The sequence below is a fragment of the Kryptolebias marmoratus genome, linkage group LG5 (assembly GCF_001649575.2).
Source record: "Kryptolebias marmoratus isolate JLee-2015 linkage group LG5, ASM164957v2, whole genome shotgun sequence".
In the NCBI taxonomy this organism is placed as follows: domain Eukaryota; kingdom Metazoa; phylum Chordata; class Actinopteri; order Cyprinodontiformes; family Rivulidae; genus Kryptolebias; species Kryptolebias marmoratus.
This window is the reverse complement of record NC_051434.1, coordinates 13,178,796-13,197,722: the sequence shown is the minus strand read 5'-3', so window position 1 is coordinate 13,197,722 and position 18,927 is coordinate 13,178,796. Positions and strand designations below refer to the sequence as shown.

The window sequence follows — 18,927 nt, the reverse complement described above, 5'->3', positions numbered from 1 at the left end:
CCCCCCCCCCGATGAACTGCACCTGATGGTTCATTCAGCAGAACCAGTCATCGAATTCCCCGTGGTAAAAAAAAAAAAAAAGAAAGTGAATCTCACTCCGACGTGGTGCAGCGACTCAGAAACAGGGCGACGGTTGCTTTTTGCACCTAGGCTGTAATTAAGTTGTGATTGTATGAAACCTGAACCTACAAGAACCTGCAGCTCTGTGGACCGAAGAGGGTCCAGCAATTATGCCCTCACATGTTTATTTTAGTTTTTGTTTAACCCAAAACAGACTGATTAAATATTAAAAACGTGTTCAAAACACAACAGTTATTTGGAGCTGCAGGGTTCGGTTATTTGAAAGTCTGTAAATGCCTCATGCAGCAGATGAATTATATGGTTATTATTATTTTTTTATATACCTCGCCCGTGTCGTAGATCCAGACTCTGCCCTCCGAGTCACCCACAGCCACCTCCTTCCCTGCTGACGACCAGCGGACCCGGTTCAGCGCCGAGGCGCCCTCGATGGTCACACTGGCTGTTGGCACCTGGAAGGTGAAGGCAAAAAGATGAAGATGATACGCCTCAAACAAAGACTTTTCATCTTGTGGTTATGAAGCTGACCAATCAAAGGGGCTCTGCAGCTTCTGACATGTTTTCTGTCTCTTCTTAAACAAACAGAACAAAGGTTTTCGTGCAAAAATGGGAGAAAAGGTGCGAAATACACAAAACGAGAAAAAGAAAACGAACAGCGTAATTACAAGTTGTACACTTCAGATGTATTTAAGCAAATCAGACGTTTAGATATGAAACTGAGTGTATATAAAAACGCATCAACGTTTGGATAAAAGGAGCCGGTAAGAAACTATAGCGCCTCAGAAAAAGGTGAAATGATCCCAAGAGTCCCGAATGGAACAAATTAAAATGAATAAAACCTTTGACGGAATGAGCGCGGCTCATAAAGTACTTCATAAACAGATTTAGTTAAAAAAATAAACATAAAAAATTAAAAAATTGCCTCTCCAGAACTAATTTCCTTCGATTTTCAAACTCTAGTACGTGAAATAAACGTCTCCTTATGGTGAGCTTCATGAGGCATTACTTTATTTCATTTAGTGGCACAAATTTTGGTTCTTCTTTTTGATTTTTAGATGGGGGGAGGAATTGGAACAATTTGCCGCGGACCGCATTTGCCACATAAATAAGGCCCCTTCTCCCGGATCCGGCAGAGGTTAAAAAAAACAAAGCTGTCAGATTTTTGAACTTGTCGTTCAGCTGGACACACGCAGGGCTTTTTACTGTACAGCCCGTGCACGCCTGCCATCACGGCTGAGCTGTGCTCATGTTGCACCTTTTAAAAAGCCGTCTGCGGGGTTTCCAGAAACTGTTCCTGACGTGTGGCGGGCGAGTCTGACACACGTCACCGGAGGAGACAAGAGGCCTGGGCGTCGCGTCTCCTCGCACACCGAGCCTCTGCGCTAACCACAGACCGACTGCCATTAGCCCGCTAGCTTCCATCCCCTTCATCTGGGCTGGATCTGAGCTGTGTGTGTGTGTGTGTGTGGCCATGTATTTGATACATTGTGTGGACAATTTTCCTAACATATACTACCTTGTGAGGACCAACTGCTCCTCGTGGGGACCAAAGCCTGGTCCCCCCGAGGAGAAATGATGTTTTTGGGTTAGGGGTTAGGTTTAGGACTAAGGTGTGAATTGAGTTTAGGTTTGGTTTAGGGTTAGGTATGTACTGGTAATGGTTAGGGTTAGGGTTAGGGTAAGGGTTGGGGTTAGGCTGTAGTTAGGCTTTAGAAATGAATGGAAGTCAATGGAAAGTCCCTGCAAAGATAGAGAGACATAACATGTGTGTGCGTGTGTCCGTGTGTCCGTGTGTGTGGGGTGGGGNGGGTAAGGGTCAGGGTTAGGCTGTAGTTAGGGTGTAGAAATGAATGGAAGTCAATGGAAAGTCCCTGCAAAGATAGAGAGACATAACGTGTGTGTGTGTGTGTGTGTGTGTGTGTGTGTGTGTGGTGGAAATGAGAACCAGGCGCGCTGCACGGCCCTGTTAATGTTGTTATGGCTCTGTGCTTTTTTTTTAATATGATGGCAACAATGAAAGCCTGTTGCCGTTAGGCCGACGTCCGTTTGCGCGAGCTGAATGCTTCCCACGAAGCGCATTGTTCGCCGAGTCAGGAGCCCCGATAATGAACTCTTCCTCTGTCCGTGAAAAGGCTGCTGTTCAGGGAACCATGGGAAACTGTCGTGTCTGCTGCGGGGCGGAGTGTGGAGGGGGGGGAGAAGAAGAAGACGACGACGACTCGCACTGCGGCAGCGTTAAAGGGACGGAGACGCGCCTTTAAAGTGAGAAGATGTGACTTTTACTCGTCGGAGTGGGGAGGAAATTATAAGAGCGGGGGATTATTATGAGAGAGGAAGGAGAGCGCCGTGATGCAGACTCGCATTCAGGTTGGAGTCACTGTGGGTGTTGTCTCCATGGAAACCAAGAGCGAAGGAGAATGGAGGATCCTTTTATCCCTACTTTTACCTGAGTGATCAAAGGTTTGGTGCCCACTCTGCTGCACAGCATTGTGAGAAAGTGGGATTTTTTTTTTCTTTTTTCAGACTCACGCTTGAATGTACAATTTGGCTTCATACCACAAGTATGATCAAATTAACTGCACCGTTCTCACCAGTCGACTGAACGTAAAGCTCCAAAGGGCGGACTGTTTCCAAAAAATACCCCCCCAGACACACACACACACACACTAAGACATTTTAATAGTTTTGTTGTCCAAAAGATACTTGAGAATAGGCTCAGGTCAAAAGGGGACAGCTGTTGATAGCTCTTTTATCGACCTCAGTTTGGAGCGAGAGCTTAAATCTGACCGGACTGATGAGCTAATGGCTAGTCAGAGTGGCGCCGAGAACCAAAGTGGATCGCTGAGACCAAAGACTTGTAGCGGTTCACTCGGTTGCTGTTTCATATTTCTTTCCGTCGTCTTTCTTTTCGCGTTAACTCTGTTGGTTACATCGCACCCCGGTTATCTGACAACGCAAATACTGACAGCAGCAGTTAGCTGTAGCGCTTCCAGCAGGAGCATCCTAACATTTCTGTGTAACGTGAAACCTGACAGAGGTGTAAAGGTTTACGAAACTGCATTCGAACGAACCGATGACAAAAGAGAGAAACCCGATTGCGTTCTCTTTTCCCTGCTGAACCTGTTTTCATAACGCCGGCAGACATTTTGACTCCAAGCGAGGCGACTCCGGTCCTTTGCAGTCCTCGACCTCAGCACCAGCAGGTCCAGTTCGGACCCACCCCACCTGGTAACCTGCTCAGAATGAGACTCCGGTTCTCCACGCTGAGGCCGTTCAAAGAGCTCGCCGCAACAGGTCAAACATTAACTCTTCATAACCGTTCCGCAGGAACCTACTTTCAGAGCCGTCCATTCAGAAAATGCCGCCGAATTCCTTTGATCATAAAATTTCAAAAGGTTTTATGAACGAACCGGCATGAATTCTCACATTAGGAACCAATTTGCCGTGACGAATTAAGTGGAAGCAACACACTTGCCTTGACAACCACCTGCCAGTAATATTATAGTAATAATATAGTTATTATGGTCATTTGGATTTTAGTTTAAAGTGTGTTGATGGGATGGTGTAAGTTGAGATTATCACTTTACGTTCTTTTTCTACTTCAACAGTGACACAGTTTTGGTTCTGGTGGCCTTAGAAGCACTCATCTGAAAATATTTGTCGCCTCACAGAATTGCAAAAGTCAAATGTTCTTTTTTTTTTTTAAATTTTATTTTCATGGGACTGTGGACTGAGGGCTGGGGCTCCCTGCGTGCGGTCTGCAGCACATCTGTGCGCTCCTCAGAAGGGACGCGGGGTGGGAGGAAGATGGATCCTGAGGTTATCTGAATGTTCGATGGAGGTTGTAGAAATGTTAGTGGGTGGGAGCCGTGAGGAGAAGATGTCAGAAGATGTGATTTAAAGCAAAGCTGTGGGAAACGCCTACAGGGGAATCTTGACTCGTGTGTGTGTGTGTGGTTCGGGCTGAGCCCCAGCCACAGGCTCGGAGGCTACCAAAACGCGCACGGAAACGACAGGACGACCCAGAAAAGCGCACGCCCGCCTCGACCCGGTTCCACGCACCTCGGTGTCGTTGTTGAGGTTCCACAGGTCCAAGCGGCCCATGCCGTCCACGGCGGCAAAGGTGGCGGGGTGCACAGGCGACCACATGACGTCGTACACGTAGTCGGCGTTGTCCTCGAACGAGTACAGGGGTTTGTTGTGCTGAGAAGAAAAAAAAAAAAAAACATCAGTGGAGGAGCGTTTCAGTGGCGTGGAAGAGCACAGTACACAGAAACGGAGAGCGCGAGGGATTACAGAAGATGACACACCGAGAGATAAACGGGAACGAGAGGAAAGGAATGAAGAGAGGGAATGAGGGCGCTTCAGACAGAGCGGCGCTGCCTCAGCCTTGGGGCCTGTCTGGGTGCAGAGTCTAATTAAAAAGCCTCGCACATTCACACAGCGCCATAAAAACCGCTGGGAGAGATGAAAGGGAAGGGCCCTCCGCAAGGTGTACTGTAACCTTAACGCAACAGCTGTCTGGGGAAGATGGTTCGAGATAGGGAGCGGGAGGAGGAAGGAAGGGGCGGGCAGTGGACCGGGAAGCAGAGGCGCTTGGAGCAGGACGTCTGTGGACAGGCCGACTGGCGCAGGAACCATTCATTTTCAGCTGCTTCCCAAACCCATCAGCTGATCTTCGTCTTTAACATAAACTTGCGTCATTAAAAGATTTACATCCAAGTGCTGAGAGATGGGATGGGAGTTTAAATAGGAAACTTGTCAGTGCTCTCTAGTGGACAAACAGTGTCACACTGACACTGCTTCCAAATTATACTAATATCTCACTTATTGTGTTGGGAGGTACTTATAATATTTTTACTTCACTGCGTTTTCCTGGCAGCTTTATTCACCGGCTCCGTTTAAGTTAAAAACTTTACACCGAGGCAAATATAACAAGCCAATAAACCGACCGAAACGGTGTTTTTCAACCTTTTTATGTCTCTGACGCTTTAAATATGCCTTCCCAATGTTACATTATAAACCCAGCACGCAAAATGAAACGCTTCCGTCTGAACGCTGGTTTCGATTCAGAGAAACGATCCGATATATGTCCCAGAACACGAGGCGAGAGGATGCCGAAAAGCTGGAATAAGTATTTTAAACTTTACTGCTACAGCAGGAAAGAAAGGAGCTATTGTGGAAAGACGCTTCAGTATGAATAATCAAATGACGTTACAAATTATATAGCACCAGCCAGGCCAAGGACTTTCGCAGAAATTCTTTAACTATGTTTTGCCGCTAACCAATTTTTTTTTTTTTTACTAATGGGGGATATTTTTGTCAAGACTCGGGCTTCTTTCGGAGCACCTCTATAAATTGCTGTAGTGGTGCTTGAATTAAGTAAAGGACCTCAATTCTTCCTTTACCACGGAGAGAAAATGTGTTTCTCAGTACAATAGAACTCGGAGGCTTAGAAACCGCGTTCCCGGGGAGTTTTTAAGGTCGGGACGTTTCGTCATTCTGACACCAATCGCCAATAAATAAGAGCCATGAGGGTCAGGCCATAACAAATCAGACCTTTATATTTTACAGCTGCAGCGTGTAGCAACTTTAAATATAGTAGCAGGAATGCCGTATCGGTTTTTAGTTAAAGTTGAGCTTTGTTACAATAAAACGTGTGTGTTTCGCAGCTACTGCAGTTGGGAGGTCCCGATTTGCACTGGACCTTGGATCGACCGCTTACGTTCATTCTTTTACACCACAAAGAAGAAAATGAGCTGCAGCGACCGATGCCTTTTCATTAAGACTGAACTGTTTACACACTTTTATTATTCGGCTGCGACGTCAGCTTTGGCTGCAGTTAAAGCTAAAGAATACCTGTAGACAGCAGGTAGCTCTTTGCAGTCTGAAAATAAAGAAACATTAGGTTTAAGATGCAAGAAATAGGTCAGTCCTGATGTTTAGTTGAATAGTTTAAATAAAAAAACTGTTTTGCTTAATCTTACTGGGACTAATACTAAGAATCTGCAAATAATTTAAACCCCACAGACACCACGATAAGCCCCAAGAATCCTCACAAAGGTGCCAGGTAAATGTTACTTAATATAAATGAGTGTGTGTGTGTGTGTGTGTTTTGGGATTTCAGAGTTTACAAACAGCGCTCCTGACGAGCAGAGTGGGAGGGGTCGTAGAAAGGAGACAGGTTGGCTGGAGGGGTGCTTCTCTTCCTCATTCTTGCTCTTTTTTTTGCTTTTTCTCGCTCCTCGGTTGTTCCGTGCGTACACACGTACGCGCACGCAAACACGCCGACAACACAAACGAACCGAGCCGACTTCAAGCCTTAGCTCTGAGCCTGTTCTCCGGTCGGGCAGACGACAGCGGGAAGTAATTTTTCCTTCCCCCTTTCTGCACTTGATCAGCTGATTGCTCCTTATTTATCTTCTTCATTTGTCTCAGCACCGGCCCCCCGTTTTTCACCTTTTACCCGTTTTAACCCATCTCGCCGAAAAATTGCATTTTCCTGATGACGGCGGTGCGTAGACAGCTGCTTTGCCTTTGTCCGCCCCCTTCGACGAGTGTGATTTGAAGAAAAAAAAAAGTTTTGAAACTAATCTCAAAATGAAGCTTAATCCAAGTGGCGCCGCGCGTGAAGAAAGCGGTTGTCATTATCTTTTCTGCGTCCCTGCGTGCGGCTCTGCGGAGCATTCCTGCCCCACCTGAAAGTGGAACATCATCCCTAAATGTGCAGCAACAGCAAATAAATCTTTTCCAATTGTGAAAGCAAAAAAGAAAGAAAGAAAACACAGACATGAAATCTACGCCGGACTAAAGCTGCGGCACCTGTTGGAGAAAATCTGAACACAAATCCAGTTACCAAAAACAACATCATGAAAGCGATTAAAAACAATAGAAAAACTGAAAATACTATCCAATTATCAGTATTTAATTAAAAACTATAACTGATGTGGGATAATAGTCTCTCTTTGTTGCTGATTTGTTTAAATTAAATGAATAAATTGCAGATTAAAGCTTTTAAAGAAGTTTAGAAAACAAGATTTGGAGTTCTCTAAACAAAGTACTACAACTTACTTTTCCTTAATTCTCAGTGTTCACATAAAAACGAACAAGCCGGTGAGTCACTGTTGCTTTCTGGGAACATGTGCTGATTGTTTCCAGTATTTTCTTTTTTTTGAACTATCGCAAAGAAAAACAGAGTCGTCTGAGAAAGTCGGGCATATTAGTGAAGAAAAACGGGGCAATTCCGAGAAAATCGCTGCGGATCTCGAAACCACTGTTGGTCCGGCTCATAATGTTTCACGGCGATAAAACAAACGGGGCGCTTTTTCTTAACGCGGCACTCAAAACAAAACACGGTGAGGGGATCCGAGCCACCTCGATGTTAGAAACAGCTCCAGTTTGTGGGGGAAAGTTTGGAGACTTAAACTGGTCAGCTACGAGTCCGGACCTCGGGAAATCTCCCAACCCAGGTAAGAACTCCAGCAACTCAGGAGCCTGAAAGCAAAGAGATGATGGAACAGTGGAAACTACCAGGACGGAAATGCAAACAGCTTTGAGGATTTCTGCAAAGAACGTCTGCACATCTTTATTCCTATATTTGAATAAATACCATATTTTCATACCATAGGGCGCACTGTCAACGAACGGTCTGTTTTAGAATTTTTGTCATATATAAGGTGCACCGGACTATAAGGCACATCGTCATTTTTGTAACTTCACGCGGACCTCGTGTGCTGTGCTCCGTTCCAAATGGACGATTTTGCTGCTCTAGCGGAGCTGGTTCGCCTGTATCAGCGTTTATATGATCCCTCTATGAGAGATCACAGAGATAATCAAACGGTTCAAAACTCACGGAAGGATACTGCACCGACATAAGCGTCAAGTATAAACGCCTCCACCGCTCGCTCAGGTCCGTGCACGGAGCCCTGTGCGACTATAACTGAGCCTTAATGCTGCGAGCGGTGCAGCTTTGTAGTTTACCAAAGTCATACTAAAACATCACGACTTCTTACATACATAAGGCGCTCCGGATTATAAGGCGCACTGTCGTTTCTTGAGAAAATTGAAGGCTTTTAAGTGCGCCTTATAGTCCGGAAAATGCGGTACACAGAAGACTCCTTTTATTGGTGCTGTTGACAACCTGAGACCTTTTATCTCTGAAGGATCTGAGTTTTTACTACCTCTAATTCTAACAAATCTGATCAGCACTGGGATTCAAGTGATAGAACAAGAACATATAAGCTAAAATATGTGTTCATTTGTGTCACAAGCTTGGGTTTTAACATCAATAAGTAAAGTTTTGTCGGCTCAGTGACTCAAAGTTATGGCTCAGCCTGTCCAAACGGGTCCAAAACATCAAGAATAAGAGACTGCGCTCCTTCAAACCGAACAAGTTTGACATCTTAACATCAGTTTTGTGACCACATGCTGCTACAAATGCTCCCATTTGCCGCGCCGTCAGAGCCCACCGGGACAAATCCTCAGTAATAATCTCGTCTCCGAAAGATATCTGCAGACGTTTCGGCTCGGATCTATCCGCACTCATCAACAATCACCTGAACTGACAGTGACGCGGGCCTCTAATTAACTTCTTCAGGGAGCAGAAGTGGAATTATTATGCTTCATCCAATCACTTAGTAGGCGCTGGTTTTCGGGGTCAAGAGAGCAGAACGCTTCGAGTTGTGCACAATCATAAACCCACTCGCAGCTGTCGCGACATCTTAGAACTCCGGCCGACTCGAAACGCTTCCACTAACCACAATATTTGCACCGCTGAGTGTAAAAACATTAGCAGACTTCTGTATGACGGCCTTTTTGAACTGTGAGGGCAAGCGTGTGTGTGTGTGTGTTATAACAGTCTGTCATGAAAGGTTGAAGGCCATCCTCAAGGGGATTTCAGGCCAGAAAAGGTGTAGGTGAAACATGTGTAGCGTTTCTACATTTGCACTCAGTCACACACACACACACACACACACACACACACACACACACGAGCTCAGGTACGCGCCTGCCCACACACAAGCGCGAGCTATGTGAGAAGAGAGACAGACGCGCATTCCTGCGGTGGCCCTCAAAAGGGAAGGGAATTCCCAAATCCTTAAAAAAAATAACGCGCTCTCCCCGTGAAAATCCACAGAAATGTTTTAATACGAGTCGCGGGACTCTTTGCACAAGACGGGACGTCATTTATCCGTCACGGCCGAGTACGAACACCGAAACAAGATCTTTCATGAAGCTGTAGGGTTCAGGCAAAAAAGGTGTAATGCTTCTGAACATCTCATTTCTGGCTGGATTTGTTGGGAAAAACAGCCAATTAGAGTCAATTTTAAAGGTTTGCATCACTGATTTTGCTTTAAAGATACCCTTCTTCCTCTGATTCTGTCCATCTCCTCGCTTCTCAAAGCCCTTTGTGGAACACGTTATCCAGGCTAAACCTGTGTCTCAAAAAAAAAAAAGTCCTTTCAGTGTTTTAGCTAACTTTCCTCCTCTCCAACCTCGCTCTGACAGAAAGTGTGACTGTTCGGGTTTTTGCTGCCACTGAAATGCTGCCAAATGGAATTCATCGTGATGGTTTGAAAGGAAAGCAACCCTGAGTGGGGCGAGGTCACTCCAAGCCGCCGCGAGGAGGAGTGCCCACCTTTTACAGACTGTCGAACTCTGATTCCCCTGAATGTGCCGGCCTGGCGATGTCCTGTCAGTGCAGTCGGTCGCACGGACGCGCCGAGACGCCGACGGGCGCGACGGGGAGCTCGGAAAATAAAAACCACTTCTGGCTGTTTGTCTGTCTGTGGGATCGTTTTTAGGAAACCCATCCTATTTATATAAAAAAAAAAAAAGATGAGTTACTGAATTAACGCCTTCCCAAAATTAGTCCTGACTCCAGCTTTATGAAGAATATGCAAATTAATATAAATATATTAATGAGAACTTATCAACAGCCTAATTTTAGCTTTATTTATGTAAATCTGACTAAAGCCTTTCTCTGAAGATGGACGTCTGTGATAGAAATATATATAAATAATGAATTCTTCATGGGATTTAATTGCTTTATCTACTGTCCCTGAAAATAAAGAAATACTCATTAAAGGCCAGTGAGACATCTTAGTTGGATTTTCCTTGTTGGGGTTGTGTGGGTTTTTTTTTTTCCCAGAATAATATTTCCAAAAAGTACTTGTTGTGGTGCCGCAAGTATCAAGCGTGAAAGCTTTCTGTTTATTAAAGTGTGACGTGAGCGAGCACTTAGTTCCTAAAGAGACTGAGCTGCTGAACGCGTCGGCAGCACTCATCTGATTCCCGAAGCCTTCGCGAAAAACGCCGCTGCACCTCGGGCGTGGCTGCGAACCACGCCGATGCAGTTTGTTCCCATTTAAATGAACTATTAGACACACATTTAGTGGAAAACCTCCTGTGTGTCAATAACTACGGGGGCAGAAAGGGTCGGATTCTCAAACCCATGCAGCTAGTGTGAAATATTATAAAATATATGGACTCAATTTACCCAAACAAGGACCACCTGACCATGGCCAAAAGGATTGTTGTGATTTTTGTTTCAAATATTGAAATTATTATCACAATTATGCACTGGTTTCAGTTAAAAAGCATTGCTTTAAACCTGTTTTTGTAGCACATTTCTGCTACTAATCTTCGTATAACAGCTGGATGAGTGTTTATTTGCACACCATGTTGCAGCTGTGTTCACACAGTATTCAGTGCTCAGAATGTGTGGGTTACACAGTGATTATTGGAGACTTTCTGACAGCAGGGAGTCAGTCCGGTCCATACTCATCTCAAATGATCTCATTTATTAGACCAGGAGCTTCAGGAACCAAATATTTCCATCGTTGGTGTTTTTTATTGTATTTTTTTTTCCCCCCTCTCTTCTTGACAGATTAGAAAACTGGGGCAGGGCGTTCTGGCGTTCTATAACTCCCAGCCATACTGTCAGGAACCGCACGTGACCCACCTGTAGCGGAGCCCCTGTCCGGTTGGAGATGAGTCTGTCTTATTAATTAGCTGAAGCTCCGTCGGGGTTCTCTTTTACCTCTCAGCTGCATGACTTTTCATGATTTGCTCCTTGTTTTTTATTTTTGCAGGTTCGCTCTGGTGCAACGCATTTAAAACTGTTGTAATATTTTTCTATGTTCTGTTTGTCTTTGCAAAGCATGAAGCTGACTCCAGGTGGATTGTAGACTCTTTGGTTTGTACTGAAATAAATAAAAAATGTCTTCCATTAAAATATGACTACACTGTTTTGTGTTGAGGAGACTGCATGTGTTTAATGATGGCGCCAAAATGTTTGGTTTAACGGTTCTGAGTATACTGGGTCGTGACAACTTGCCATCTATGCAAACAGCTTTGGATCGATTCGATCATTTAACAGAAACGAGTCTTTTTCTTTCCCGATAAAGAGAACAAAAAACCGAAGTATCAGAAGTTTTCTTGGCGCCAGTTCCGGTTGCAATCAACAGAGTTGCCGGTTTCAAATGAATAATTTTACAACACACCTACAGTGTATGTACGCAATAACATATTTCACTGAGCTCCCTCCAACACACACGCACGCACACAGACACACAAATACGAAGAGAAGGACTGATTTTCAACTAGTCACTCATCTGAAGTACTCGACTCCCTTCCTTCTCTCAGGGGTCCCTCTTTGTAACCTTTCTGAGGCCACAATCAACCCCCCACACATCTGTTCCCTCTCTCCCTCACACACACACGCACGCACACACAGCCTCGTACCTTGGTGCTCCAGAGTTTGACGGTCCAGTCGAAGGAGGATGTGATGAAGAGGTGGGAGAAGTCCACGGTGCCCACCGCACCGTGACAGCTGATGCCCGTAACGGGCCCCTGGTGGCCCTCGAATATTTCACAGATGCCTGCTTTACTGGAGACGGAGAAGTCGGAGAATAGTTTATTGAAACTTTGGTCCAAGCTGAGTGGTGTTTATTTGTTTATTCAACCAGTCGCTCATCTAAAGTACAAATTAAAACCACATTTGAATCTACCTCATCTGAGAATTTGGCTAAAATCTACAGCCAAAATTACCTTGATTCCATATATTTGTGTGTTTTTAGCTTCTAATTGACTTTAACATTTCATCACTAAGACAAGAAGCAGAAACCCACCGACCTGCCGTGTCTGGATGCTGTGTACACGGTGCCCTCCTCACTCCCCACCACGTAGTTGTTCACATCCCCTGTGGGGAAGGCCATGCCTGTCACCGCCACAGGCTTGGACTTATTGTACACCAGTTCCATGGTCTCCTACACACACACACACACACACACACACACACACACACACACAGTATGAACAATATCATACAAACTAAATAACTCTGAATCATGGATAAAATGAAATATTGAGTATAATAATTAGGGAAAATTAGTCATAAATGGCAAAAGAACATATTTATTGCATTGAAAAATAAATCTATTCATTTCTTTGTCATGTTTGGGCTATTTAAAATGTTTCACACATTGAATTCAGACAAAAAAGAAGAAGTCATACTGTTAGTTTTAGGGCGTAAAAAACTAACCAGTCAAGACAAAACCACAACAACAGTGGGTGTATTTGCACACACACAAAGCATGTGGTTTTTCCTAAAATAAATCTTATTATAGTCATGTGCAGAGGGTGTATCACACATTTCAGAGCATTTTGAAACTCATTTGCCTCCGCAGACGTTAATACAGAGGCGTGACGTCGTCCTCTTCAGAGTTTAGGCTGTGTGAACGGCGTTGACGTGTCGTGTACCTGAGGCTGAGAAAGCATGTCGAGGCTCCACGAACACATCCTGCCGTCGGTCGACACACTGATCAGGTTGTTGGCGTTCTGGGTGCCCACCACGTTCACGCAGTACACCGGGTGCTGCGCGCGGAGACGGAGAAACAAAGGGGGGTGAGACGAGTAATGATTGAGGCGAGACCGCGTGTTTTCGACGTTCTGGCTGTAATGTTCTCGATAAAAAACGCTTGTTGTTCTGCTTCGAACTGGGATCGCAGCCGTTGAAGCTCGTGAGATAGTTCGAGGACCTCCCTCACAAAAAAAGAAATAAACAGATCCCGGTAACTCGGTGTGCGGTGGTCCCTTTAAACCCTCCTGAGCCGGGGCCATGTGCTGCTGTTCAAATCCACAAGTGTGTGAAGCCATTATATCATTACTGGGCAGTAATTGATTTGTCTGCTGGGCTGCACAAAGAGTCCATTCAGCAATCAGCACCATGCTAGCAAGCTGCGCTCTCTAACTGGAGAGGACGAGACCGGTGGCCCACATTATTCAAACCTACAGTACGACTGCGGCAACATGAGTGGCTTCTTATAAAAGGCCTCTGGTTTTAGGATGTAGCTAAAGTGCGTTCATTAGTGATTTGTTAAAGGGGGGGCTGAACTGAGCGATCCTTTCAGCTCTGTCTGTGACGGTGACAGCTTCCCTCGAGCCTCAAAAGGCAAAGGGATTCTTCTTCTGGGGTTTTCACTTCATACGCTATTTATTCTGTTCGCGCTTCTCTTCCGATTTTTGACACTCGAAACGTTTAACACTTGCTTTAGTGGTGCTCTTTGTGTCTAACCAGAGCTGGCCCAAAGCGGGACTGGGTCTGTTGGACCCCGCTTCCTGCCAAGCACCGCTAATGTCTGCTTTCGATTGGCGATGCTTGATCTTTTGTGCGTTTTACACTCGCGTCAATTAATTTCTGGGTTTGCTAGTAAATCGCAATGAAATGAACCAGCGTGGGGCTTGCATTCACATCGGCCCTTTTGTTTTATTTGAAACAAGGAAAGCCACATGGGATAAAGTATCTGCGGTTAGTGTGGATAAAAAGTAGCTGTCATTCACGGGCTGTTTTCATGTGACTAAATGGAGGATTAAGGTTTTAATTGAGATGAAGGTGCTCGTGTTCGCTGAGTGAGTTAACTTGTTGTTGCTCGTTATCTTTTGAATTGTGCGGAGCCCGAACTAAGCACTGTTTGGGTTTCTGCTACATCTTTTTTGATCTCAGCGAAAGTGGAGGGATATTTCACTTCTCTGCTGGGAACTCGTCTTACGGTGTGCGCAGCGGCAGACAGGGGAGTCCTCTGCACAGGGGTGCGGCGGTGGCTGCGGTTATCCCACAGGACAATCTGACCCGAGTACGTCCCGCCGACCACCAGGTTGGGATGGAACTTGGCAAAACCAACGGAAACCACTGGGGACTGCGGAGAAAGGAGGAAAAACGGAGAATATTAGAAGCTGCACTGTACTTGTTACAGTTTAGCAGGATAAAAAAAAAACATCAGGCATTGGGAAAATGGGAAGGAAAGAACGGCAGGAGCTGAAAACGGTAACGCTAGACTGGGCGCTCCGAATCGAGCCATCAAGACGTCGCGATGGGTGGCAGACGTGGGGGACTCAGACGGAGATGATGAGTTTGGCCAGGGAGAAGGTCTGCCGAGGAGAGGAGACAGGGGGTGACGCTGGGGGTGGAGACCAGACAAAGAGGGAGATTGTAACCCAGCAGCCGTTTCACATTACAGCACCAAAACCCCAGCAGCCACTGGAGCGCTCACTGCAGCCTCCGTCGTGACAAGTGCACCCTTGAACTCACTCCCCCCCCACCCCTCCATGCCATGTTTATTGAGTTTTGGTTACTCTTCAGTGCTCGTCCCGTATGGGCTCCTCCTGACCCCCCCCCGAGCCACCGGAGGATCCAGTGGGTTATGAGAAACAATGTTTCAGCCTGCGGCGTGGCGCTGTGGGAGGGTGAGCGGTGTTACGCGTTGACGGAACGCAGAGAGAGGAGAAATAATTTACAAGCAGCCGCAGAGTTGAACGCGAAGCTCCGGAACACGGCTCGTGATTAAAAACAGAAAAAACAACGACAACACGCAGGCAGGGTGCGTTTTTTTTTTTTTTTTTTTGCGAAAAAGACTGTTGCCTAATGTGGCCCTAAATGTGGATTTATTAGCAGGAGCACTGACGACAGTTTTATTGTGCCTGAAAACTGTACGCCAGATCGTTCTTGTTAAACCAGCAACTCTCAGGCTGTGACTCGAGGCCAAACCTGTCAATAATCATCAGAATTCTTTAAAATCAGATCATCAATGTAACGCTGTGTGTTCTTTTCCATTTGTAACAAATTGCAATTACAAATAAACATATGGTTTAACTAAAAGCTCCTTGAACGATATATAAATCTAAATATATTAGCAATAAAATGTTATTTTAATTACTTTGCAGCATGAATGATATAGCATTAACTTTATTCCAGCTGATTTTAAAGATCCAGATTTATTAACAAACACTGGCCATCAGGAGCAACAGGTTAGAAAACAGCAGATAAAGCTGCAGCAGGAGGTAGACACCAAAAATACACTCTGCAATAGTAAAATACATCTTCTTTTGCTTAATTTTTCTTCTCCTCCGTCCTCTCTGTCCATCCCCGCCCACCGCGCCGTCTGCAAAGCAGCCAAAACCCCAGTTCGTTCTGCAGGGGCGGCTGGAAAACAAACGGGAGGGGAAAGAAAACACTCCCCGTTTCTTCGCTACTTCAGAGGATCCGTGCCTCCGGAGGAACGGGCCTACAGTCGCTTCGGTTGTCCAGATTCAAAATAAACAGAGGCGATAAAAATGAAGCTGCCGGGAGGACTCCTTCTGAAATGTTTATTTACGCGGTGTGACAAAAAAGGGGGGTTGAACTTGGAGCTAAACACCTAAACTTTATCAAGGGGGAGACTGTTATCAACTCAAACTGTAAAACTCTGACTAAACGTCATGTTCAATTAGATACAGAAAGAAACATTAAATTGAAAATCTATACAGTGATCTAGTTAAATAAGTACTAATAGCCGTGTTAGGCGCATGTATAACTAGCAGCTGCTTACATGAAACTGAGGTTTCTGATTGGACAGCTCAGATGTACAAGGTTTACATAGAAAACTGCCCCAAAAAAGACCGGAAAATGGGTTTATGATAAAATATCTGATGCTCACAAAGAAATGTGTCTGCCTTTTCATTTAAAGTCCCATTAATAGTTGTCTAACATGAAAATAAAGAGCTCTTCCTCCACTAAACACACACGTTCTGCCATTTTTGTACAAAAACACCACATTAAAGACAAACTGTTAATATGTCCACACGTGCGCCGAGCCTTTTTCAATATGAAGATTATTTTACATTCATCTATTAACACGAGCACTCGTCATGTATCTGCACACTAAATATGTGTTGTGGATATTCTACTTTTAGTTAGAATGACACAACCACTGAGCCACCTTTTAAAAATGTTCCAAAAAAAAAAAAGGGGAAATTCTGTTTTCTTCTTCTAATCTAAAGTTGCACCAGACTACAGAAAACGCAAAACTCGCACGGTGCTAATTTTACTATAAACGTCATCAGAAATTCAAAATAAACAGGAAAAAAAAAACCATGCAGACACAAAGCGTCCACGTTTCCCCGCTCTTCCTTTTTTTTTTGTTGCGTAAACATCTCTACCCCACACGGGTAATGACAGAGAGAAGCCAAGTCAAATCACGGGACCATATGTTAGTTTAACTCGAAGGTCCTATCAGTGTCGGCATCTTAAGAGGAACATTTCCAACCTAACTCCGGAGCCGTCCTGTCGAGAAACCGCACGCTTGGCCGTCGGGCTCAGCGACGGCTAATTCTGATCTACGTTCAAGAGTCAAATCCTGGTCTAAAAGCATGATTTGCGATCAGATCCCGAAACGGGACCAACTTGCTGCGAGGAGTTTACGGTTGGAATTAAATGGAAGTAAAATTCTCAATTTCGGTGTCGTGTAGGAGATGAATGATTGCCTTTAGAGTTGAGTTGTGCGGGGTGTGAATAAATGTGTGTATTCTTTTAGTTTTATCTGAACATCTGCCATCTATGACTTTAATGCCGACTGTATTTTCTTTTTTCTGAGTTCAATAAAAACAAACAGTAAAGTTTGCAGCAAAGCAAAGAGAGCTGGTAGTCAAGAGTCAGGAAACAAGAACTTGTCAATCTTATCCAAAAAAAAGACATATTTTCTTAAATGTCAATTTCTTTTTTTCTCTTTAATTAAGTAACAACCAAGTTTCCCTACTGATCCCCACTTTCTCTATATATTCAGCCTCCGTGAAACCCGTCACACAATCGTAACATCTGTCTAAATACCGAGCCACCACATATCTACGTCAGCGCTGGCTTCACGCTAAGCCTGACATTTCGCTTCCAAACGCCAGAAGCGGCCCTGCGAGCGCTTCTCCTCTCCTCCGTGCGGCGCCGGTCAGACACCTGCGTGTTTTAGACGTGTTCTTTGCTTTAAAACGCTCAGTTTAAACGGACCACTCGTCGCCGCGCTCCTGGAGAACTTTGATGATTTGGTGAGGAGGTGATTAAACCGTTTGAATCAGGTGTGTTGGAGCAGAAAAAAAACTAAAACCTCCAGGACGGCGGCCCTCGAGGCCCCCTGCGCTACGTCATCTCCTGCCAGACCAAACGGAGAGGCCTGGAGGCCAACGGAGCGGAAATATTACCGTTGTCTTCACACGAAAGTTCCCAGGACTCAGTGTTTCTGGTATATTTATGGGAAGTGTTCAGTAAAGGATAATATATATGATGAATGATGACACACAGCAAGGGATCGGAGCTGTTTCAGGAAGAAAAAACACTACAGAGTGGTAAGATCTCCCTCCTGTTGTATCCTCCGCTTGGCTACTTTTTCCTCCAGGACCAAACCGATGAAAGTAGTCTCGTGAAGGCAGGAATGGAGCGAAAGTGCTACTTAGACCAGGAAAAGCGAGGCCTGATAGAGCCAGCAGATAGTCGTAATGCTTTATCCTTCTTTTCCTTCTGTGTCCCCCCCCCACGCACACACACACACACACACCCCATCTCCCTCACCACACTCATCTGTTTTCGACTCAGCCTTATCAGGACCAGATGGATCTGACTGTCTTTCCCCTGCATGGAGACTTCGCAACCTCACCTCGCCTCGCCGCCCCGACCACCTTCCCCCCCCCCCGGCTTCACTCGTTTATGACACCCCACAGATTTTGTCACTCTGCGGTTTCTGGCACGGGGAGTTGAGAATTACCGAGCCAGAGTCTCCATTTCAGCGAGCAAACAATGGAGCACAAACAGGACTTACTCTGCCTCCTACAGCTCACTCTTTCTTTACTTTCCACAGCTTCTTTGTTAGTTTTTTTTTTTTTGTTTGTTTGTTTTTTTTTACCGCTGCTTACAGCTCCGGTGGAGTTTTTTGTGTTGTTTTCTTAAACTTCAGAATTCTGTTGCACGTTTCGTTTTTCCACTTTTTAACCAACTGGATTTACAAACTACTGTAATGTTGAATATTTGTCATCTTTTCAGAGCAAGACTTGACAAACGAGACTTATCCTTTTCTTTTAATCTCTTGATGTTTTCAAGAAAACAAAATTAGTGGACATTTTGGAAAATACACCTATTATTACAATAAGAGCAAAGGCGTATAATAGAAGCAAAGAGTCCAGGGCGTATCTCATGTACGTTACTTGTCTCTACACTTCATGTTTTGAACAGAAATATGAAAACAAGGATGCTTCCTCATGTTTCCAGCATCCACCATGAATGGGAAGTGAAGTCAATTATCGTAGCTATGATAATTAGCTTACATCAGCTTTAATCCTACAGCTCAACCCATTTAGCTTGAAAAATAAAATATTATCACACAAACTAAATCCAGTTTTCTGGTTTAAACTTTTAGTTTATTAAAAAAAAAAAAAATTTGTCTGTGTCTGAATTTCTCCGTTCGGCTCTTTCAGCCCCTCGCTTTTCGTCCCGCTCTCCCTTTAACTCGCCCCCCCCCCCCCCCCCCCCCCCCCCCCTCCCCCCCCCCCGCG

General features: G+C 45.0%; 1 protein-coding gene across 6 annotated transcripts in view; it reads right to left on the bottom strand.

Annotated features, from left to right (window-relative positions):
* The window catches only part of LOC108241504 (cytoplasmic dynein 1 intermediate chain 1), a 56,974-nt gene that overhangs the window by 9,670 nt on the left and 28,377 nt on the right, over positions 1 to 18,927 (bottom strand). For all 6 annotated transcript variants that reach the window (XM_037975657.1, XM_017425707.3, XM_037975659.1 and 3 more), the window contains 6 exons: positions 14,130 to 14,276; positions 12,841 to 12,954; positions 12,214 to 12,347; positions 11,824 to 11,968; positions 4,141 to 4,281; positions 405 to 530 (listed from right to left, as the gene is read on the bottom strand). In XM_037975657.1, coding sequence (XP_037831585.1) covers positions 405 to 530; positions 4,141 to 4,281; positions 11,824 to 11,968; positions 12,214 to 12,347; positions 12,841 to 12,954; positions 14,130 to 14,276 — 807 coding nt within the window. The remainder of the gene's footprint in view (positions 1 to 404; positions 531 to 4,140; positions 4,282 to 11,823; positions 11,969 to 12,213; positions 12,348 to 12,840; positions 12,955 to 14,129; positions 14,277 to 18,927) is intronic.